This window comes from Salmo salar, chromosome 18, assembly GCF_965601325.2.
Source record: "Salmo salar chromosome 18, fSalSal1, whole genome shotgun sequence".
Classification (NCBI taxonomy): Eukaryota; Metazoa; Chordata; class Actinopteri; order Salmoniformes; family Salmonidae; genus Salmo; species Salmo salar.
In genome coordinates, this window is record NC_138308.1 from 3903722 (window position 1) to 3927803 (window position 24082).

Genomic DNA, 24082 nt, shown 5'->3' on the forward strand with positions numbered 1-24082 from the left:
TGCATGCGTGAGTGTGTGTAGTACCTCAATGTTTGTTCCAGGGGGATCCCTACTCACCGTGGTTGGGTGAAGAAGATCCGTTTCGCACCTGGGAAAGGGAACCAGAAGCTGCTGGTCATGTACACAGATGGGGCAGAAGTCTGGGACACCAAAGAGGTGAGTTATTTTTCTCTATTTGTCCTTCCTCTAGTAATAGCGACAAGATACACTCCGTGTAAATTTTATCAAGGTCCAAAACTTCAAGAATAACCTATGGGCCAAATTCACACATTGTCCCACTAGCTAAAAGTTAGACTTTGTGTGCATTCAAAATAGGGTGCCACACACTGATAGACTGAAGATCTGCACTTTGATTGACCCTCCTTCATCAAAGGTCCTCCCCAGAATGATTTGCCTTAGGCATCGTTTGCATTTCTGTAAGTTACTGTAGCAGGCGCTCTTAGTGCATTTCACTAAGGTGAGAAACCACACTTTCCTCAATAAAGCAGCTATCAGCTAAATCAGTGCTAGCAAAAAAGAAAAGTGTTAGTACAAGAAAGCCATGTACGGTGTTAGTATTCTTTATATACACTACCGTTCAGAAATGTGGGGTCACTTAGAAATGTCCTTGTTTTGGAAAGAAAAGCAAATGTTTTTGTCCATTAAAATAACATCAAATTGATCAGAAATGCGGTGTCGGCATTTTAAGATGGGCAAAAGAACACAGACACTGGACAGAGGAACTCTGTTTACCTGAATTGTGAGACCCCAGTGCTGCACGTAAGGAGAGATGGATCTCCTATGGGGGATTGCATGTGCACCAACAGAGAGAAGCTGGAGAAGCTTTCGCGCCCAGCGGCAGTGGCAGGCAACAGATGGCATAAGCGGGAGCGAGAGAAAGGATGAAGAAGAGGGAAAAATATAGGAGAGATCTCAAACGCACCAGTGCTCTCTTGACTGCTGTCTCAGACTCCTATTCGCACGCACGCTCATACACTCAAACACAGACTTCTGTCTGGACAATTTTAAGTTTCATTTTGACAGTTTGACAGGTTGGTTTGAGGACTATGTAAACTTTTTATTTCCTATCACCTGTCAATCTAATCCTAAATATTATTCAATTGACATCCAAACTCAAATCAATTGTGTATCCATGCTCCTCCCCCTGACCTCTGATCCCTGTAGGTGAGCATGGTAAGCAGCCTGCGGATTGGTCGGAACGTGAACTACCGTATCCTGGACATCGACTGGTGCACCTCTGACAAGGTGGTGTTAGCCTCTGAGGACGGCTGCATCCGTGTGCTGGAGATGGCCATGAAGTCTGCCAGCTACAGGATGGATGAACAAGACCTGACCGGTGAGAGATGGGAGAGAGGGGGAAGTGAAGAGAAAGGGCATATAGGCTTAGTGGAAGTAGAGCTGCGCCCGGATTCTCCACTCTTCTCCCAAAGTCCAGTCATGAATTTCTGATCATTGGATTGGTGAAATAATCGGCTAAAGAGACTTTTCAGCATTGTTAAATCCATAGTGTGCAGATCCATAGTAGAATCAGGATGCAGCCTGCCAGTCTCCGAGTACAGTGGAGTAAGAAATTAATTCCCATATTTCATTGTTTATTGTGAAATTGAAGTTCAAACTACTGATATAAATAGTTGAGTGATGAACACTGAACATTTACAGTATTATGGGTTGGTATCTGACACTAGCAATTGCCCCACTTCCTAATGCTCTTTTGACCTGTAACCTTGGACCTCTAACCCCCTCAGATCCAGTGTGGTGTCCATACCTGCTGCTCCCCCGTGCTGCCCTCACCCTGAAGGCCTTCCTCCTGCTACAGCCCTGGTCTGGCACATTCACCATGGACATCACACAAGTGTACGTACCAGCTCTAAATGGGTCCCACATTAACCCTCTTGAGTCTATTTAGCTTAATAACAAAATCCCCATATAAATCTGTCTGTTTGAGCATCCTCCGATAATGGCCTTCCACATCTTGCGGTACAAGGTGGCAGAGCTACAGCGGTGTTTGTCAGACCCTGACACAACCTGAAAGTCGGTCTTCTCACAGAAACGTTTGTAGCGTCCGAAACGGTCTGGCCTACGGACTATTATGACCCCTCTATGGGGAGGTCTCTCATGAACACGTACACTACCTTTCAAAAGTTTGGGGTCACTTAGAATAGCAAATTTTTTTGTCCATTAAAATAACATCAAATTGATCAGAAATACAGTGTAGACATTGTTAATGTTGTAAATGATTTTTGTAGCTGGAAACGGCAGATTCTTTTTATTGAATATCTACATAGGCGTACGGAGGCCCATTATCAGCAACCATCACTCCTGTGTTCCAATGGCAACTTGTGTTAACTAATCCAAGTTTATCATTTTAAATGGCTAATTGAATGGCTAATTGATCATTAGAAACCCAATTATTTTAGCACAGCTGAAAATTGTTGTCCTGATTTAAAGAGGCAATAAAACTAGCCGCCTTTAGACTAGTTGAGTATTTGGAGCATCAGCGTTTGTGGGTTCGATTACAGGCTCAAAATGGCCAGAAACAAAGAACTTTATTCTGAAACTCGTCAGTCTATTCATGTTCTGAGAAATGAAGGTTATTCCATGCGAGAAATTGCCAAGAAACTGAAGATCTCATACAACGCTGTGTACTACTCCCTTCACAGAACAGCGCAAACTGGCTCTAACCAGAATAGAAAGACGAGTGGGAGGCCCCGGTGCACAACTGAGCAAGAGTACAAGTACATTAGTGTTTAGTTTGAGAAACAGATGCCTCAAGTCCTCAACTGTTCAACCTCTCTTTCGTATCATCTGAGATTCCCAAAGATTGGAAAGCTGCCGCGGTCATCCCCGTCTTCAAAGGGGGTGACACTCTAGACCCAAACTGCTACAGACCTATATCTATCCTACCCTGTCATTCTAAGGTCTTCGAAAGCCAAGTTAACAGATTACCGACCATTTTGAATCCCACCGTACCTTCTCCGCTATGCAATCTGGTTTCAGAGCTGGTCATGGGTGCACCTCAGCCACGCTCAAGGTCCTAAACGACATCATAACCGCCATCGATAAGAGACATTACTGTGCAGCCGTATTCATTGACCTGGCCAAGGCTTTCGACTCTGTCAATCACCACATTCTTATTGGCAGACTCGACAGCCTTGGTTTCTCAAATGATTGCCTCGCCTGGTTTACCAACTACTTCTCTGATAGAGTTCAGTGTGTCAAATCGGAGGGCCTGTTGTCCGGACCTCTGGCAGTCTCTATGGGTGTGCCACAGGGTTCAATTCTCGTGCCGACTCTCTTCTCTGTATACATCAATGATGTTGCTCTTGCTGCTGGTGATTCTCTGATCCACCTCTACGCAGACGTCACCATTCTGTATACTTCTGGCCCCTCTTTGGACACTGTGTTAACTAACCTCCAGACGAGCTTCAATGCCATACAACTCTCCTTCCGTGGCCTCCAACTGCTCTTAAACGCAAGTAAAACTAAATGCATGCTATTCAATCGATCACTGCCCGCACCTGCTCGCCCGTCCGGCATCACTACTCTGGACGGTTCTGACTTAGAATACGTGGACGACTACAAATACCTGGGTGTCTGGTTAGACTCTAAACTCTCCTTCCAGACTCACATTAAGCATCTCCGATCCAAAATTAATCTAGAATCGGCTTCCTATATCGCAACAAAGCATCCTTCACTCATGCTGCCAAACATACCCTCGTAAAACTGACCATACTACCGATCCTCGACTTCGGTGATGTCATCTATAAAATAGCCTCCAACACTCTACTCAACAAACTGGATGCAGTCTATCACAGTGCCATCCGTTTTGTCACCAAAGCCCCATACACTACCCACCATTGCGACCTGTACGCTCTCGTTGGTTGGCCCTCGCTTCATACTCGTCGCCAAACCCACTGGCTACAGGTTATCTACAAGTCTCTGCTAGGTAAAGCCCCACCTTATCTCAGCTCACTGGTCACCATAGCAGCACCCACTCGTAGCACGCGCTCCAGCAGGTATATCTCACTGGTCACCCCCAAAGCCAATTCCTCCTTTGGTCGTCTTTCCTTCCAATTCTCTGCTGCCAATGACTGGAACGAACTGCAAAAATCTCTGAAGCTGGAGACTCATATCTCCCTCACTAGCTTTAAGCACCTGCTGTCAGAACAGCTCACGGATCACTGCACCTGTACATAGCCCATCTGTAAACAGCCCATCTATCTACCTACCTCATCCCCATACTGTATTTATTTATTTATTTATTTATTTATTTATCTTGCTCCTTTGCACCGCAGTATCTCTACTTGCACATTCATCTTCTGCACATCTACCATTCCGGTGTTTAATTGCTATATTGTAATTACTTCGCTACCATGGCCTATTTATTGCCTTAACTTACCTCATTTGCACTCACTGTATATAGACTTTTTGTTTTCTTTTGTTCTACTGTATTATTGACTATGTTTTGTTTATTCCATGTGTAACTCTGTTATTGTATGTGTTGAATTGCTATGCTTTATCTTGGCCAGGTCACAGCTGCAAATGAGAACTTGTTCTCAACTAGCCTACCTGGTTAAATAAAGGTGAAATAAATCAAATTAAAAAAACTGGCAGCTTCATTAAATAGTACCTGCAAAACACGACTCTCAACCTCAACAGTGAAGAGGCAACTCCAGGATGCTGGCCTTTCAGGCAGAGTTGCAAAGATAAAGCCATTTCTCAGAATGGCCAAGAAAAAGAAAAGATTGAGATGGGAAAAAGAACACACACACTGGACATAGGAACTCTGCCTAGAAGGCCAGCATCCCGGAGTCGCCTCTTCACTGTTGACGTTGAGACTGGTGTTTTGTGGGTACTATGTAATGAAGCTGCCAGTTGAGGACATGCGAGGCAAGCCAGCGGGCTGCAAGATATCTTCCTTCAATCACCACTCCCCTTACCTCTCTCTGCCATCTGCCGCCACCCCCCCCCCCCCCAGCTCCGACCGGGAGGGAAGGGTGGTCCAGCATCCTGATCTGTGGAACCAGCGGGTGACCGGGCGTTACTGTCCTTATTCCGTGACATCCAAACCAGTGCTGCATGGTCCGTTACGAGGGTGAAGTGTCGTCCCAACAAGTCATATTTCAGCGTCTCCTGCCCCCACTTGATCACGAGACGTTCTTTCTCCACAGTGTAATTTGTTCCCTCGTCAACAGCTTCCCGCTAATGTACACAACTTGGTTTTTCTTTAAAATGGGCTTGATTTGTCAGAATTACTCCTCAGTTTCATCAGCTGTCCGGGTGGCTGGTCTCAGACGATCCCGCAGGTGAAGAAGACAGATGTGGTGGTCCTGGGCTGGTGTGGTTACATGTGGTCTGCGGTTGTGAGGCCAGTTGGACATGCTGCCAAGTTCTCTAAAACGACATTGGAATCAGCTTATGGAAGAGAATTTAATTGTTCATTTATCTGGCAACAGCTCTTGTAGACATTGCTGCAATCATATATGCCAATTGCACACTCCCTCAAAACTTGAGACATCTGTGGCATTGTGTTGTGTGTCAAAACTGCACATTTTAGAGTGGCCTTTTATTGTCTCCAGCACAAGATGCACCTGTGGAATGATCATGCTGTTTAATCAGCTTCTTGATATGCCACACCTGTCAGGTGGATGGATTATCTTGGCAAAGGAGAAATGCTCACTAACAGGGATGTAAACACATTTGTGCGAAACATTTGAGAGAAATAACCCTTATGTGGATATGGAACATTTCTGGGATATTTTATTTCAGCTCATGAAACATGGGACCAACACTTTACATGTTGCGTTTATTTTCTGATCAGTATAGATTGAACAACAATAACTAGCAACAATTTCTGATTCATACACAATGTTTGGAGAAGGGGAGACTTTTGCCCTGAGATGAGTGGGAGGGAGGGAGAGAAAGAGATAAAGAAATGCCCATCCGTGTGTGTCTGTTTGTGTTGGGAAGCAGTTTGTTCTAATCCAATTGGTACAGCAAGCTCAACCAATATACACACCCGTTTCTTTACAGACAAAATAACTAACCAATAGTTGTTTAGAGCACACGGCGCTTCACACTGTTTGAGTGAAAGAGAGATGTGAGCTGGCAGCTGAAAATATTTTTTTTACGATCACTGATAATGACAAAAAATACTTGTCATAAAATATATCTCTAAAATATAGGACAGACACTTCAAAATAAACTTCCTTTAGATAGTCCAAAATATTATCTGTTTTACCATCAATGAATCTGTTATTCAATGTATGGGCTAATAGCAGTAAGGCCAATTTCAATGTTTCATCCCCCCAAAAAAAGTGATATGCCTGAAGGGGTCCTAAAATGCTAATCAATTATCTAAATTATCCTTGTATGACCATCTTAAAACAATTCCATTTGTTAGCTTAGTAGACTCTAGAGTATAAACAAATACACATCCCCGGGATGTCACCTCCAAATCAGTCCCACAGTTAACTATTACATATCCTCCAGGGTGTCACCTCAAAATAGGTCTCTTAGTCAACTGTTAAACAAATTCACACATCCCCCAAGATGTCACCACTAAATTGGTCTCCCCAGTAAATTGTTACACATCCCCAGGGTGTCAACTCCAAATGGGTCCTCTATTAAACTGTTTCAAATTCTCCCATGGTGTCAGCTCTGTCCTGTATTTACACCTTCTCTTAGGATTGTATTGCTAAATCAATTGTGTGTTCAAGAACACGAGTGTTATACCATTTAAATACCTACGTTTTTTTTCCTTATTTAAGTTTAGACTTTTTAGCTGTGTGAACAATGCAATGGCATGTACAGTTGGAGTCATTAAAACTCGTTTTTCAACCACTCCACTAATTTCTTGTTAACAAACTATAGTTTTGGCAAGTCGGTTAGGACATCTACTTTGTGCATGACACAAGTCATTTTTCCAACAATTATTTACAGACAGATTATTTAACTTATAATTCACTGTATCACAATTCCAGTGGGTCAGAAGTTTACGTGCACTAAGTTGACTGTGCCTTTAAACGGCTTGGAAAATTCCAGGAAATTATGTCATGGCTTTAGAAGCTTCTGATAGGCTAATTGACATCATTTGAGTCAATTGGAGCTGTACCTGTGGATGTATTTCAAGGCCTACCGTCAAACTCAGTCCCTATTTGCTTAACATCATGGGAAAATCAAAAGAAATCAGCCAAGACCCCAGAAAAATAATTGTAAACCTCCGCAAGTCTGGTTCATCCTTGGGAGCAATTTTCAAACGCCTGAAGGTATCATGTTCATCTGTACAAACAATAGTACTCAAGTATAAACACCATGGGACCACGCAGCCGTCATACCGCTGAAGGAGGAGATGTGTTCTGTCTCCTAGAGATGAATGTAGAGATACTCTCAATGATCGGCTATGAAAAGCCAACTGACATTTACTCCTGAGGTGCTGACCTGTTGCACCCTCGACAACTACCGTGATTATTATTATTTGACCATGCTGGTCATTTATGAACATTTGAACATCTTGGCCATGTTCTGTTATAATCTTCACCCAGCACAGCCAGAAGAGGACTGGCCACCCCTCATAGCCTGGTTCCTTTCTAGGTTTCTTCCTAGATTTTGACCTTTCTTGGGAGTTTTCCTAGCCACCGTGCTTCTACACCTGCATTGCTTGCTGTTTGGGGTTTTAGGCTGGGTTTCTGTACAGCACTTTGAGATATCAGCTGATGTAAGAAGGGCTATATAAATAAATTTGATTTGAATGTACTTTGGTGTGAAAAGTGCAAATCAATCCCAGAACAACAGCAAAGGACCCTGTGAAGATGCTGGAGGAAACGGGTACAAAAGTATCTATATCCACAGTAAAACGAGTCCTGTATCGACATAGCCTGAAAGGCCGCTCAGCAAGGAAGAAGTCACTGCTCCAAAACTGCCATAAAAAAAGACAGACTACGGTTTGCAACTGCACAATTTTTACTTGGATTAAATGTAAGGAATTGTAAAAAACTGAGTTTAAATGTATTTGGCTAAGGTGTATGTAAACTTCTGACTTCAACTATACATGGGTCACCATGGAGGTTCAGACATACACATTGGCGTGTATGACGGCTAAATGCTCACCTCACCAATGTTCTTTTGAGTTGTCAGGGTTCTGATTATGTATCTTGCTGAGCCAACATGACCCCTTTGGCTTTCTCACCTATGCCAAGATGTTTTTTTAAATTATATTCATATATTTAAAAATATCATAATATTCATTTAATACAGCCAGTCTAGGAAATGATAACAGTTGGGCTATTAGCAGCTCCGTTTGTATGAGGCTAATTGACATCCCAAAATCGCCATATCCATATTTGATTGACCGGCTCAAATCGGTCTTACGTAGCAACATTTGAAATTGAGTTTTTTACATTGTTAAAAAGTAGAGACTCAGCGCTACAAAATGGTATATCATACACTGCATTTTTGAGGAACAATGGTAAAGGAATTCTGCTTTAAAAGTTGATAAACTTTGTCTACACCCATTCAGCATTGTTCACACCCTCTTAAGCAAGCCCCACCCATCTCTTTAAGGATTCACATGTGAGGTCATGTGCTAAACAGTGAGTAGTGTAGTAAAGATTAAGACTAAAAGTGGTAGTAGCCTACAATAAGGAACAATTCCAGGTTAACGAAGTGTCCAGATAAAAATATTTTATAAATATTAGATGACGCTTACCTAGACTCACGTAAAAGTAATTCACCCAGTAAAATACTACTTGAGTAAAAGTCTAAAAGTATTTGTTTTTAAAAGTACATAAGTAGCAAAAGTAAATGGAATTGCTAAAATGTACTTAAGTATCAAAAGTAAAAGTATAAATATTTTCAAATTCCTTATTAAACCAGACGGCCCAATTTTTTTTTTTTTTTTTTTTTACTGATGGATAGCCAGGGGGCACACCAACACTCACACATAATTTGCAAACTAAGTATTTGTGTTTAGTGAGTCTGCCAGATCAAGTGCAGTAGGTCTCTTGATAAGTCTGTGAATTGGACAATTATCCTGGCATTGTAACGAGTACTTTTGGGTGTCAGGGAGAATGTTTGGAGTAAAAAGTACATTATTTTCTTTCGGAATGTAGTGAAGTAAAGGTAGCCCAAAATATAAATAGTAAAGTAATGTACAGTCGTGGCCAAAAGTTTTGAGAATGACACAAATGTTAATTTTCACAAAGTTTGCTGCTTCAGTGTCTTTAGATATTTTTGTCAGATGTTACTATGGAATACTGAAGTATAATTACAAGCGTTTCATAAGTGTCAAAGGCTTTTATTGACAATTACATGAAGTTGATGCAAAGAGTCAGTATTTGCAGTGTTGACCCTTCTTTTTCAAGACCTCTGCAATACGCCCTGGCATGCTGTCAGTTAACTTCTGGGCCACATCCTGACTGATGGCAGCCCATTCTTGCATAATCAATGCTTGGAGTTTGTCAGAATTTGTGGGTTTTTGTTTGTCCACCTGCCTCTTGGGATTGACCACAAGTTCTCAATGGGATTAAGGTCTAGGGCGTTTCCTGGCCATGGACCCACAATATCGATGTTTTGTTCCCCGAGCCACTTAGTTATCACTTCTGCCTTATGGCAAGGTGCTCCATCATGCTGGAAAAGGCATTGTTCGTCACCAAACTGTTCCTGGATGGTTGGGAGAAGTTGCTTTCAGAGGATGTATTGGTACCATTCTTTATTCATGGCTGTGTTCTTAGGCAAAATTTTGAGTGAGCCCACTCCCTTGGCTGAGATGCAACCCCACACATGAATGGTCTCAGGATGCTTTACTGTTGGCATGACACAGGACTGATGGTAGCGCTCACCTTGTCTTCTCCAGACAAGGTTTTTTTCCAGATGCCCCAAACAATCGGAAAGGGGATTCATCAGAGAAAATGACTTTACCCCAGTCCTCAGCAGTCCAATCCCTGTACCTTTTGTAGAATATCAGTCTGTCCCTGATGTTTTTCCTGGAGAGAAGTGGCTTCTTTGCTGCCCTTCTTGACACCAGGCCATCCTCCAAAAGTCTTCGCCTCACTGTGCATGCAGATGCACTCTCACCTGCCTGCTGCCATTCCTGAGCAAGCTCTGTACTGGTGGTGCCCCGATCCCGCAGCTGAATCAACTTTAGGAGACGGTCCTGGCGCTTGCCGGATTTTCTTGGGCGCCCTGAAGCCTTCTTCACAACAATTGAACCGCTCTCCTTGAAGTTCTTGATGATCCGATAAATGGTTGATTTAGGTGCAATCTTACTGGCAGCAATATCTTTGCCTGTGAAGCCCTTTTTGCGCAAAGCAATGATGGCACGTGTTTCCTTGCAGGTAACCATGGTTGAAGGAGGAAGAACAATGATTCCAATGCACCACCCTCCTTTTGAAGCTTCCAGTCTGTTATTCAAACTCAATCAGCATGACAGAGTGATCTCCAGCCTTGTCCTCGTCAACACTCACACCTGTGTTAACGAGAGAATCACTGACGTGATGTCAGCTGGTCCTTTTGTGGCAGGGCTGAAATGCAGTGGAAATATTTATTGGGGATTCAGTTCATTTGCATGGCAAAGAGGGACTTTGCAATTAATTGCAATTCATCTGATCACTCTTCATAACATTCTGGAGTATATGCAAATTACCATCATACAAACTGAGGCAGCAGACTTTGTGAAAATTCATATTTGTGTCATTCTCAAAACTTTTGGCCACGACTGAACAGATACCGCCAAAAAATACTTAAGTAATACTTTAAAGTATTTTTACTGAAGTACTTTACACCACTCCCCAAATGCCTTCACACCAGAACGTTAGCAAACTTTATATACTGTTACACACGCACTTATCACATAGTATTCCATACATAAGTTAAGGCCATGCAACCTGAGTTGATACCTGAGTGTGGTGCGCATGTACAGTACATAAACAGATGTATGCGCCATATATTTATGTGGTGGATACTTGATACGGTCACAGGATATTGTTGTGGTATATCACAAAATCATGTTACGACCACACATATCAATATTAATTTTATATATCAATATTTTGCTAAGTGGATGGGTCTCTACTGAAGGTGTAAACAGTACAGCCAAATGGTTACTTGCATAGTAGCAATGATTATTTCACTTCACATTCACTCTGGGTGTACAGGTTTGAGTTGCTATATCAATCTGACCCCAGGACAGTTTTAATATGATACTCATTATTTGAACTGTACATTTTATAGAGATCCTATTAAATTACTTATTCTAATATTCTGTTATTCTAATTCCTAATTCAATGGTACAGCCATCCTAATTGTGTCTGGTCTGGGACCGTATTCACAAAACGTCTCAGAATATGAGTGCTGATCTAAGTATTGCCTTTTAGATCATAAGATGTGGACCGGATCCTTGATCAGCACTTTTATTCTGAGACATGTTGTAAATATGGGCCTTGTTGTCTCTTTCTCTGTAGGGATTACACTGAAAAACATGAGATTAAGGGCCTGATCCAGGAACAGCTCAACTCCATGTCCAAGTGAGTGATCGCTCTTCAACAAACTGACACATGCGCTAGCTCACACACACACACACACACACACACACCACACACACACACACACACACACACGTCAATGCTACTATTTAAAGCATTTGTCTTAAATATGAAGTGACAGCAACATTTGATGTAGGGGGTCTATTTATCGGCATGTCTGTCACACACGCATGCACTCACATTGTCTGTGTGAGAAGCAAATGTAGATATCCAGATTGCGCAGCAATGGAAGCCAGGTTTCCTGGTATTCTTTTTGTCTAGATGTCTTGCAGAGTTGTGTGTGATTGTATCTTGGAGTGTGTGTGTGCATGCGCACGTGTGTGTGTCAGTGCCAGACTGTGCCTGCTGTTAGTTAAGAGCCTGAGAAGCCTAATCTGTGTCTGTTTGTCTGCGTGTTTCTGTGTTGTGTTGTAATTCCGTGATCCTTGATTTGCTCCCCAGTGACATGAAGAGCGTCTTGCTGGATCCCGAGCTCAACCTGCTGCAACGCTGCCTCCTGGTGTCTCGGTGAGTGAAACTTGTGCTGTTTTCAAATCCTCCTGTCCCTGTCTACATATCCACACTCTCATACCACTTAGTATGAAGCAATTTATTGGGCACACAGCTTGTATTCTAAGTGGTGGGTTAGTATGGACATTGTAAGTAGCCTTGCTGTCCCCTCAAAACACACCCCACACCCCTCCTTGTGCTCTGGGGTGAAGTTTTGTCTAGGTACAGATCTAGGAACAGCATGCCTTCCCCTAATCTGAACCTTAACCATTAGTTGGGGAAATTCAAACTTAACACTTTTCACAACACATTAAGTGTGTTCCCTCAGGCCACTACTCTGCTATCACATATCTACAATACAAAATTCATGTGTGTGAAGAGTGCATATCATATCATGAGTATGTGTGTCTGTGCCTGTGTGTGTGTCTTCAGTCTCCGCCATTCCATAAGTTGTATTTTTGTTTTTTTAAATCTGATTCTACTGCTTGCATCAGTTACTGATATGGAATAGAGTTCCATGTAGCCATGGCTCTATGTGGTACTGTGCACCTCCCATAGTCTGTTCTTGGCTTGGATTGTTTGTTAAAGGACCTTCAATGTCTTGTGGGGTATGCATGGGCGTCTGAGCTGTGTCCTAGTAGTTTAATCAGATATCTCTGTGCATTCAGCATGTCAACACTTCTTACAAAAACAAGTAGTGATGAAGTCATGGATGTGGAAGCACAGCCTGTTCTTTCATACTGTTCTAAGAACATGCTGATGCTTCCAGAATGGAGCAGTTCCTCGTGTCTGATGCTTCCAGAATGGAACAGTTCCTCGTGTCTGATGCTTCCAGAATGGAACAGTTTCTCGTGTCTGATGCTTCCAGAATGGAACAGTTCCTCGTGTCTGATGCTTCCAGAATGGAACAGTTCCTCGTGTCTGATGCTTCCAGAATGGAACAGTTCCTTGTGTCTGATGCTTCCAAAATGGAACAGTTTCTCGTATCTGATAACAAAGGAGAAGGTCATCCCTGTGGCTCAGTTGGTAGAGCATGGTGTTTGCAACGCCAGCATGGTGTGTGCAACGCCAGGGTTGTGGGTTCGATTCCCACGGGGGGCCAGTAGAAAAAAAACAAAAAATAATACATGAAATGAAATGTATGCATTCACTACTGTAAGTCACTCTGGATAAGAGCGTCTGCTAAATGACTAAAATGTAAATGTAAGTCAATTTCTCCTCCACTTTGAGCCATGAAAGAGATACAGTGCATTCAAAAAGTATTCAGACCCCTTGACTAAAATTGATTAAATACATCAATCTACACACAACACCCCATAATAACAAGGCAAAAACAGGTTTTTAGACATTTTAGCAAGAAAAATAAACAAATACCCTATTTACATGAATATTCAGACCCTTTGCTATGAGACTCGAAATTGAGCTCAGGTGCATCCTATCGATCATCCTTGAGATGTTTATACAACTTGATTGGAGTCCACCTGTGGTAAATTCAATTGATTGGACATGATTTGGAAAGGCGCACACACTGGTTCTGTTGTTGGATTTGACATTTTGAACATTGAGACATTAAATAAATGATAGAAGAAGCATAGAATATAAGGAGTGAAAGAGACGGGGTTTTATGTCAGAAGTTAATGGTTCTCTTTAGAACGACAGATGGCTTTGGAATGTGTTGGGTGGACTGGAGGAGACCAACGTGTTGATATAGGGGAGACAGATGGACATCTGTGGATTAGGTGAAGGGGTTGAGGTCAGGAGGTGAGATCAGATCCCCTGAAGGGAGTAATAAGGGTTTACTATCCTGTTACTCTTTCCCTGTAGAACCATAAGATGTAAGGATTGGAGAGGAGGAGTGTCTTAAGTGGGATATATATACAGTTGAAGTCGGAAGTTTACATACACTTAGGTTGGAGTCATTAAAACTCGTTTTTCAACCACCCCACACATTTCTTGTTAACCTCTATGGGCTAGGTGGGACGCTTGCGTGTCTGTGACCCAGAGGCCGCAGTATGTCCAAAGCATCATTAAATCACTACTAGTCAGGCTTTATTTCAGGCCTCAATTTGCATGGTCGCTGCGTTCAGACAGAGCGAGCTACGGTCAAGTGGGGCATCTCCTCTAGGCACGGCCTAGAGACTACGGTGATGCCATTTGCCAACACTTTCAGTGTTGATTTCAGCATGTCCATTTGGTGGTGTTTCATCACTGTTTAAACTTATTGGTAATGGACAATAAGTCAGCCATCAAGTAACCATCCATCAGTCAATAAGATATCATACTGACACCAAACTGATACATACTGACACCAAACCCCAATTTGTCCAACTCGTTTAGAAGCCAACTATCACATATTTCAGAGGCGGTTCTTTGATAGTTCGAACGCAGGTAACTATTGCAGGCTCTGTGTGTCTTTAAGCCCCACACTGTGTCACTCCATATTGACTGTGTGTGTGAGTACAGAAATCACGTAGAGCTCTGAAACCCGCCTTAACCTCTATGGGCTAGGTGGGACGCTAGCGTGCCACCCGTGGTGCACTCCATCAACAGCAGGTGCATTTCAAGAGCGGCAAATTTGAATCCAAATAAATGTCAAAATTCAAATTTTTCAAACATACAACTATTTTACACCCTTTGAAAGATAAACATCTCCTTAATCTAACCACGTTTTACGATTTCAAAAAGGTTTTACGGCGAAAGCATAAATTTAGAGTATGTTAGGACAGTACATTTACAAGAGTTGTGTGTAATGTTTTGTCAATTCAAAGACAGGGTCACCAAAACCATAAAACCAGCTAAAATGATGCACTAACCTTTTACAATCTCCATCAGATGACACTCCTAGGACATTATGTTAGACAATGCATGCATTTTTAGTTCTATCAAGTTCATATTTATATCCAAAAACAGCGTTTTACTATGGCATTGATGTTGAGGAAATCGTTTCCCTCCAATAACCGGCAGTCAAGTCAACACCACAAATTAAATAATTAAAATTAGAAAACATTGGTAAAATATTATATTGTCATTTAAAGAATTATAGATTTACATCTCTTGAACGCAATCAACTTGCCAGATTTAAAAATAACCTTACTGGGAAATCACACTTTGCAATAATCTGAGCACTGCGCCCAGAAAAATACGCGTTGCGATACAGACTAGACGTCATGTTGGGGAGATCTAAAATCGAAAATACTATGTAAATAATCCATTACCTTTGATTCTCTTCATCAGATGTCACTTCCAGGTATCACAGGTCCATAACGAATGTAGTTTTGTTCAAAAAAGCTCATCATTTATGTCCAAAAATCTCCGTCTTGTTAGCACATGATCTAAGCCAGCCGGACTTCTCGTCATGAACGAGGGGAAAAAATATATTTACGTTCGTTCAAACATGTCAAACGTTGTATAGCATAAATCATTAGGGCCTTTTTTAACCAGAACATGAATAATATTCAAGGTGGACGAATGCATACTCTTTTATAACGTATTGGAACGAGGGTACCCAACATGAACTCGCGCGCCAGGTGTCTAATGGGCCATCATCGTTCCATGGCTCTTGTTCGGTCAGATCTCCCTCCAGAAGACTCAAAACACTTTGTAAAGGCTGGTGACATCTAGTGGAAGCAATAGGAAGTGCCAAAATATTCCTCAGCCCCTGTGTTTTTCAATGGGATAGGTTTAAAGGTAATACAACACATCAGGTATCCACTTCCTGTCAGAAAATGTCTCAGGGTTTTGCCTGCCAAATGAGTTCTGTTATACTCACAGACACCATTCAAACAGTTTTAGAAAATTTAGGGTGTTTTCTATCCATATGTAATAAGTATATGCATATTCTAGTTACTGGGTAGGAGTGGTAACCAGATTAAATCGGGTATGTTTTTTTATCCAGCCGTGTCAATACTGCCCCCTAGCCCTAACAGGTTAACGGATTCGCCTTAACATACCTCAACTGGTTCTATAACTTTTTGGGGGAAAAAAATACTTTTTTAACCATCACAAAAGTATGATAGATAAATGTCTGGTTCTATTTTTCCTTACACCGTAGGTTTATGTACTTTGACGGGAAGCAGTCAAATTAGCGCTGTATTACTGTTTTCGACCATTAATGCACATTTTGTGGGATTAACTTAAAGAGCGTTGTGGCCTCGAGGCCATCTTGTTTCTGGGCTGAAAGTACATTTGGCTACCCTTGTGCTCACCGAGTTTCGTCTTCGAAGTATGTTCCGTTTCCGAGAAACGGCCATGTCCATTTGGTGACGAAATGTCCATTTGCCGTATAAATGTCCAGTCGCCATCTGGTGGTATTTTCCGGAACAGCAGGAACAAGTCAAAAAATAATTGCGGAAACGATGTGTCCTGGAAACTTTATTTGATGACTTCCCGGAAGACCGGGCTCTCGGGGACGACCTGAGGCCGTCAGCCTATTTTATTAACACCCACGGAAGTCTAGTAAGGGACCGTCCATTTGCCATATGGAGATGCTCCTCACCCGTAAGGGAAATGTCACAAGCATCCCTTATGTAGGTAACTCTTTATACACAATATAGCAGGGGGTGTAAAGCCATAATACATATATTTTTCTATCAGCAGATAGCCGCATTGAAGTCTAACAAAGCAGCCCCCACAATCTTTTTATCAATTTCTCTCAGCCAATCATCAGTCATTTGTGTAAGTGCTGTGCTTGTTGAATGTTCTTTCATATAAGCATGCTGAAAGTCTGTTGTCAATTTGTTTACAGTGAAATAGTATTGTATCTGGTCAAACACAATTCTTTCCTAAAGTTTACTAAGGGTTTGTAACATGCTGATTGGTCGGCTTTTTGAGCCAGTAAAGGGGGCTTTACTATTCTTGGGTAGGGGAATTACTTTTGCTTCCCTCCAGGCCTGAGGGTACACACTTTCTAGTAGGCAAATATGAGTGTCAATATCGTCCTCTATTATATTCAGTAATTTTCCATCCAAGTTGTCAGAACCTGGTGGCTTGTCATAGTTGACAACAACAACAATTCACGTCTTCCACACTCTTTTACGATATTCAAAATTACAAGGCTTGTCTTTCATAATTTGATCCCTTATACTTGGATGTGTATGTGTTTTGTTGCTGGCATGTCATGCCTAAGTTTGCTAATCTTGCCAATGAAAAAATCATTAAATAAATTGGCAATATCAGTGGGTTTTGTGATGAACGAGTCATTTGATTCAGTGAATGATGGAGCTGAGTTGGACTCTTTGCCCAAAATGTCATTTACCGTAATTTCCCGGACTATTAAGCGCACCTGAATATAAGCCGCACCCACTGAATTTAAAAATATATATTATTTTGAACATAAATAAGCCGCACATGTCTATAAGCCGCAGGTGCCTACCGGTACATTGAAACAAATGAACGTTACACAGGCTTTAACGAAACACTGCTTGTAACAAAAATAAATAGGCTTTAACAAAACACGGCTTGTAACAAAAAAAAAAAAAATTTGCAGTAAGCTTTAGTTGTCTTTTTGCACTGAGTCAATTCCTCACGCTGCTGTTTCCAACGTCTTATCATCGACTCATTAAGACCAAGCTCCCGTGCAGCAACTCTATTTCCTTTTCCCGACAGCCAGATCAATCGCCTTCAACTTGAAAGCTGCATCATATGCATTTGTCCGTGTCTTTGCCATGATGAGGGTGACAAAATGACTACCGTAATCAGAATGATGGGAAGTTTGAGAGCGCTCGATTTAATCTAAACAGTAAACAAAAAAGTTGTTTGACCTTAACCCGTTTGGCAATTTCATTGGTCTAATGAAAGCTTCATGCCGCCAAAAAACTGAGCACGTCACAGAATGTTTTTTTGGAAGAAAAAAAATTGAAAGCGGGAAAAATCCATATATTACCCGCGTCATTGTTTAAGCCGCGAGGTTCAAAGCCTGGGAAAAAAGTTGCAGCTTATAGTCCGGAATTTACGGTAAGGTTATCCAAAGCTTTTTAATATCATTATTTATATATAATTTATCTTTGTTTCATAGTATAGTTTATTATTTCTATTCAGTTTAGTCACATGAGTTCTCAATTTGCAGTACGTTTTCAAATCGGTTGTGCAGTCAGACGTTTTTGCCATTCCTTTTGCCTCATCCCTCTCAACCATACAATTTTTCAATTCATCATCAATCCACAGGGATTTAACCGTTTTTACAGTCATTTTCTTAATGGATGCATGCTTATTAGTCACTGGAATAAGCAATTTCATAAATGTGTCAAGTGCAGTGTCTGGTTGCTCCTCATTACACACTTCAGACCAATATGTTAACATCAACAATATAGGAATTATTACAAAACTTATTGTATGACCTCTTATACACTATATTAGGCCCAGTCCTTGGAACTTTGGTTTTCCTAGATATAACTACTATGATTGTGATGACTAGATCCGATGGATTTGGATAATGCTTTAAAGCTAATTTCTGTAGCATTAGTAAAGATGTGATCAATACATATTGATGATTTCATTCCTGTGCTGTTTGTAACTACCCTGGTAAGTTGACTGATAACCTGAACCAGGTTGCAGGCACTAGTTACAGTTTGAAGCTTTCTCTTGAGTGGGCAGCCGGATGAAAGCCAGTCAATGTAGACATGCTCATGTTATTTATGTTAATGCAGGGTGAGCTGCACACAGTGGACCTCCTAGGGCACACTGCCTCAGTGCTAACAGTATAACTCTGGTTCATAGGCATATGATCACTGCATACAATAGCTGTGTGATCAGCAGAGGCATTCAGGGCAGTGAGAGGGGCATAAATTAGGTTACTTACATGGTCTTCCAACGCCCCTGGGATAATGTACATTTGCTGAACAATTATGATTAATCATTGTCTCAACATAGCCTTATAATGCTGTGAAAGGATCCAGGAACCCAAATTATTTGGGTGGATCCCATCCTCCTTATAAAATGAGCTTTGTTTTTAGAAGGTATCAAAATTGTCAATAAATGTTTCACCCACAGACCTTTAATAGTCACGTAGCCAGTTATGGAGGGCTAAAAGTTTGCTGAAACGTTCAATGCCATGATTTAGGGAAGGCAGAGGGTAGATATTATGGGGTGCTTGTTGGTGTCAGAGACCCAATCAGTTATTCAGAATCCATCTTCAGCTGTTCTGAGCTGCCCTTCATAATGAACTATAATAGACTACATTTCCTGATACAGGTTTAAAATGTTTGGGAGCAACTTATTGATGTCCTGTACTCATGCTCCTGGATAGCGTTTAGTTTTTGCTCCAGAGACTGAGACATTTCTCACCATTGAACTGCCCAATGCAACGGCCAGAGAAGGGGATGGAGAGATCCTAACCCCTCACACAATTCGCGGAACCTTTCACGACCCCACGAGAAGCAGGGTAGTAGGTAGATCAGGCACCAGGGCGGTGAAGCTATTCCTCATGTCAATCTGCTCCGGACCTCTCGCAGACACTCCAGTCAGTCCTCTTATTAACATGCCACTGCCTTCGGTTTCCACGACTTGTGACATAGGACCAGTGCTGATTGGAACAATCCTCTTGCTGTTCTCTGTCTACTCCACTACAGGGTTGAGGAGGAAAAGCTGATGGAGGTGACTTCTTTGGCAGGCAAGCTCAAAATAGCACATGCCTTTCGGATAGGGACAGGTGACAAGGTGGGGATACATCCATCAAGACCGAGTGGCGTCCAGCCACAGGATTTGAGAACGAGAAAATTCCAATTTGTGTTTTCCCAATAAGTTTGCGCAGAATTGAAATTAGCCATCTCATTCCTGTAATCCTCCGCAAGCAAACAATTGCCACAATTGGAACTCCATATTGTCAATATTGTCAAGGACAATAGCGTAATAAACACAGCTTTTACAGCTCTGGAAACGTTTGTTAGCTATTCCAGGCAAAGCGGGCTCCATTGCAACCTAGCTAGCTAGTTGGTAGCAGGTTTTGACACCATCACTTATGAACAAAATAAAATAAATGAAAAAACTTCGGCAACAACATAATTATATGGCACGTTATTTAAGTGTCAGCCATTGTAAATAAGATGGAGCTGGAGGGGATGGCTGCCGTTATATAGGCTCAACCATGCTATCTTTTGCGTTGTTCGTAACTTGTTTTTGTTGCTGCTGTTTATGTTGCTGCTACCGTCTCTTATGTTGTAAGCATTTCACTGTAAGGTCTACACCTGTTGTATACACTCAAGCATGTGACAAATACGATTTGATTTGTTGCTAGAATGACGCAATTTACCACAATCTGCCACCATCTACCACAAACGATTGCGGCTTAAACTCAAAACTTTTAAAGAAAGGACCACTGTAGCTAGCTATCTACAGTAGCATTGCTGGTCTAATTATCACTTAAGTCCAATTATCACTTTATGGACGCTGTAGTCTCGTTCAGAGGATGTGAGCGGAACTGGAGTGGTGTGCCGACCTTTTCTCTCGCTCCAGTGCCGCTCAGTCACGAGCTCTGGGTATGCTCTGCACAGCATTTTTCATTGACTTCATCACTGTTATTTTAATTAGGCATATTCTGTTGTATTTATTTAGCCGACTCTATGCACACACGCTGGACACTACTCACACACTTGCTTAAACTGACACCCCAACACATACGCACACATGCTACGTATGCCCACACACAGATAACATGCACACTGACGCCACATGCACACTCAAACACACACACACACTTTCACACTCACCACATATGCTGCTACTACTGTCTTATATAAACTGCAAAAAATGTGGCACAGAAATTACCTTCATGTCCTGAATATAAAGCATTATGTTTGGGGCAAATCCAACACAACACTGAGTACCACTCTTCATATTTTCAAGCATGGTGGTGGCTGCATTATGTTATGGGTATGCTTGTCATCGGCAAGGACTAGAGTTTTTTTAGGATAAAAATAAACGGAATAGAGCTAAGCACAGGCAAAATCCTAGAGGAAAACCTGGTTAAGCCTGCTTTCCAGTAAACACTGGGTGACAAATGCACCTTTCAGCAGAATAACCTAAAACAGAAGAACAAATATACACTGCAGTCGCTTACCAAGACGACATTGAATGTTCCAGAGTGGCCTAGTTAGTTTTGATTTAAATTGGCTTGAAAATCTAAGACAAGACTAGAAAATGGCTGTCTAGCACTGATCAACAACCAACTCGAAATAAGAATAATGTGCAAATATTGGACAATCCAGGTGTGCAAAGCTCTTTTAGACTTAACCAGGTAGACTCACAGCTGTAATCACTACCAAAGGTGATTCTAACATATATTGACTCAGGGGTGTGAATACTTATGTAAATGTCATATTTATGTATTTAAATTTCAATAAATTAGCAAACATTTCTAAAAACATGTTTTACTTTGTCATTATAGAATATTGTGTGTAGATGGGTGAGAGAAAATGCATTTAATCAATTTTGAATTCAGGCTGTAATGCAACAAAATGTGAAATAAGTCAGGGGGTATGAATACTTTCTGAAGGCACTGTATATGTACATTGCAGAGCTACCTCAATTACCTAGTACCCATGCACATCGACTCGGTACTGGTGATCCCTGTATATAGCCATTTTATTTTCTACTCCATATATATATATATATATATCAATGTTATTTTTAATCATTATTTTATTCATTATTCACTGTGTATTTATTCCTCATGTCACTATTTTTTATTTGATTTTGCATCTCATCTTTAACTCTGCATTGTTGAAAAAGTAGTCTACGCCTGTTGGCTACGAAGCATGTGACAAATACAATTTGATTCTCACCTCTTGAAAGTAGTTTTTTTTAACACAGCAGCTGCTTATCATCCATAGAAAACTCCTGATGTGTCCTGTCTGGAACGTGAAGTCATGAGCTCTGCTGGTCAGTTACGGCATAGCAACCTAGCGGTGACAAAAGCAGCGGACTGCCCTAAAAAGCCCATGTAAATTATGATCGCCCATTTTGGCCTCTAAAATTCGTTTTTTATTCATTCAGGGAAAAACCGATTGAGACAAGGGTTTCATTCCCTAGGGTGCCCTGATCACAGTAATACAACAACCAAATGCAATGTAAAACAAAACAGCAATCAATACAAAACACACAATTTAATAAATACAGTTACGTTCCTCAGCTACTAGGTCCTCAAACAACACCCTAAACTGCCCAAGCGGCACCAGAACGTCCAATTGCAATGAGTTATGCAAATTGTTCCAGCATTGAGGCACATTAAAACGACCCGAGCAACCTCGAGTTAACCAACCCTTCAACAACAAAGTTAGGTAAGTCAGAAGCTTGTGTAGTAGAGCTTTGTAAACCAAAAGGGTATAGTGAATCAATCTACGGGACGTTAATGAGGACTAGCCAACCTTTTGATGCAGTGAGGAGTCATAAAACTGTCACCTGTAATAAAGTGAAAGGCAGTATAGTAGACGGCATCCAACATTTTAACAGTAGAGGTAAATTGTGTCACCATAGTCAAGAACTGGCAGGAAAATTGACTGTACAATCTGCTTCCTGCTTTTTAGGGAGAGGCAATATCTCTTTCTAAAAATGAAGCCAAGAAATCTTGGCTTTTAAACTAGCACATCAGTATGTTTTTTTTTTTTAACCCCCTAAGGTCGATGTCTGTGCCCCTGCGGAAATCTACACTGAACAAAAATATAAACGCAACATGGAACAATTTCAAAGATTTTACTGGGTTACAGTTCATATAAGGGAATCAGTCAATTTAAATAAATTCATTAGGCCCTAATGTATGGATTTAACATCACTGGGAATACAGATATGCATCTGTTGGTCACATGGATCAGATAACCAGTCAGTATCTTGTGTGACCACCATTTGATCAGGCTGTTGATTTAGGCCTGTGGAATGTTGTCCCACTCCTCTTCAATTGCAGTGCGATGTTGCTGGATATTGGCGGGAACTGGGACATGCTGTTGTACACGTTGATTTGAGCAACCCAAACATGCTCAATGGGTGGCATTTCTGGTGAGTATGCAGGCCATGGAAGAACTGGGGCATTTTCAGCTTCCAGGAATTGTGTACAGATCCTTGCGACATGGGGCTGTGCATTATCATGCTGAAACATTAGGAGATAGTGGCGGATGAATGGCACAACATTGGGCCTCAGGATCTCTTCACCGTATCTCTGTGTATTGAAATTGCCATCGATAAAATGCAATTATGTTCGTTGTCCTTAGCCTATGCCTGCCCATACCATAACCCCACTGCCACCATGCGGCACTCTATTCACAACGTTGACATCAACAAACCGCTCGCCCACACAACACCATACACGCTGTCTGCCATCTGCCCGATACAACCTGGATTCATCCGTGAAGAGCATACTTCTCCAGCGTTCCAGTGGCCATCGAAGTTGTCAGCGTTCCAGTGGCCATTTGCCCACTGAAGTCGGTTATGACGCCGAACTGCAGTCAGGTTAAGACCCTGGTGAGGATGATGATCACGCAGATGAGCTTCCCTAAGATGGTTTCTGACAGTTTGTCAGGACATTTTTCGGTTGTGCAAACCCACAGATTCGTCAACTGGCCTAGTGGCTAGTCTCAGACTATCCCGCAGGTGAAGAAACTGTATGTGGAGGTCCTGGGCTGTCGTGGTTACATGTGGTCTGCGGTTGGACGTGCTGCCAAATTCTCTAAAATGACGTTGGAGGCCGCTTATGGTAGAGAAATGAACAATTCTCTGGCAACAGCTCTGGTGGACATTCCTGCAGTCAGCATGCCAATTGCCCGCTCCCCTCAAATCTTGACTTCTCTGGCATTGTGTTGTGTGACAAAACTGCACAACTTAGTGGCCTTTTATTGTCCCCAGCCCACGGTGCCACTGTAATGATCATGCTCTTTAATCAGCTTCTTCATCCATCCAACTGACAGGTGTGGCATATTATCTTGGAAAACGAGAAATGCTCACTAACAGTGATTGAAATTGGTGTGTATGGAACATTTCTGGGATCTTTTATTTCAGCTCATGAAACATGGGACCAACACTTTACAAGTTGCGTTTATATTTTGTTCAGTATATGTGAATTTGGTCAGGTC

The 24082-nt window shown here is 41.7% G+C and overlaps 1 protein-coding gene across 2 annotated transcripts in view; it reads left to right on the plus strand.

Annotated features, from left to right (window-relative positions):
* The window catches only part of wdr11 (WD repeat domain 11), a 236000-nt gene that overhangs the window by 168146 nt on the left and 43772 nt on the right, over positions 1–24082 (plus strand). For both annotated transcript variants that reach the window (XM_014154429.3, XM_014154430.3), the window contains exons 18-22: positions 42–156; positions 1165–1336; positions 1746–1854; positions 11460–11522; positions 11982–12047. In XM_014154429.3, the coding sequence (XP_014009904.1) occupies positions 42–156; positions 1165–1336; positions 1746–1854; positions 11460–11522; positions 11982–12047 (525 nt within the window). The remainder of the gene's footprint in view (positions 1–41; positions 157–1164; positions 1337–1745; positions 1855–11459; positions 11523–11981; positions 12048–24082) is intronic.